Genomic DNA, 639 nt, shown 5'->3' with positions numbered 1-639 from the left:
TCACGGCCCGCCGTGGTTCAGGGAGCACTGGTCTGCGGAGAGAGGACGCACTCGTCAGGTCCGCATCCCGCTCACAGCCGGGGAGACCCTGTGTCCCGGTGCCCAGCTCCGCACTCACCGCAAAGCTCGCCCTCATCGGAGCCGTCCCCGCAGTCGTCAGAGCCGTCGCAGAGCTTCTCGGGGGGCAGGCAGATGGAGGTGTTGTTGGCACAGGTGTGGGAGGGAGGTTTGCACACCAGTGACTCGCAGTTCTCCTCGTCCGAGTTGTCCTCGCAGTCGCTGTCCCCGTCACAGACCCAGGCCTTGCTGATGCAGCGGGCTGCCAAGGGGGGAGCGAGGAGGGGGCAGATCAGACGCGGAGATGTTATTTCAGGCACTCGGCGTCCCGGCTGCCCCAGAGCTGGTGTCCCTCCACCATCTCCCCCAACCCCATGCCCACCGAGCCAAGGTGGGTCCCAGTCCCTTCCCAGGTCAGAGGGGGCAGAGGGCAGCGGCTCCCCCTCCCTTGCTCTCACCCGAGTCCTTGCAGCCAAACTTGACGTTGGGGTCACAGACGTGGGTGACCCCCTCGCAGTTCTTCTCGTCACTGGAGTCCATGCAGTCCGTGTCGCCGTCGCAGCGCCAGCGCATGGGGATGCA

The 639-nt window shown here is 66.2% G+C and overlaps 1 protein-coding gene across 1 annotated transcript; it reads right to left on the bottom strand.

The window, feature by feature from the left end:
* Positions 1 to 639, bottom strand: LOC104084268 (low-density lipoprotein receptor-related protein 1-like; the record flags this gene model as incomplete). The annotated part of the gene is made up of 3 exons (XM_009588025.1): positions 1 to 32; positions 119 to 319; positions 516 to 639. Coding segments are annotated over 3 exons (357 nt in total), but the record flags the coding sequence as incomplete, so codon positions are not given.

This window comes from Fulmarus glacialis, unplaced genomic scaffold (assembly GCF_000690835.1).
Source record: "Fulmarus glacialis isolate BGI_N327 unplaced genomic scaffold, ASM69083v1 scaffold32191, whole genome shotgun sequence".
NCBI lineage: Eukaryota > Metazoa > Chordata > Aves > Procellariiformes > Procellariidae > Fulmarus > Fulmarus glacialis.
This window is presented reverse-complemented; position numbering and strand designations above follow the sequence as displayed.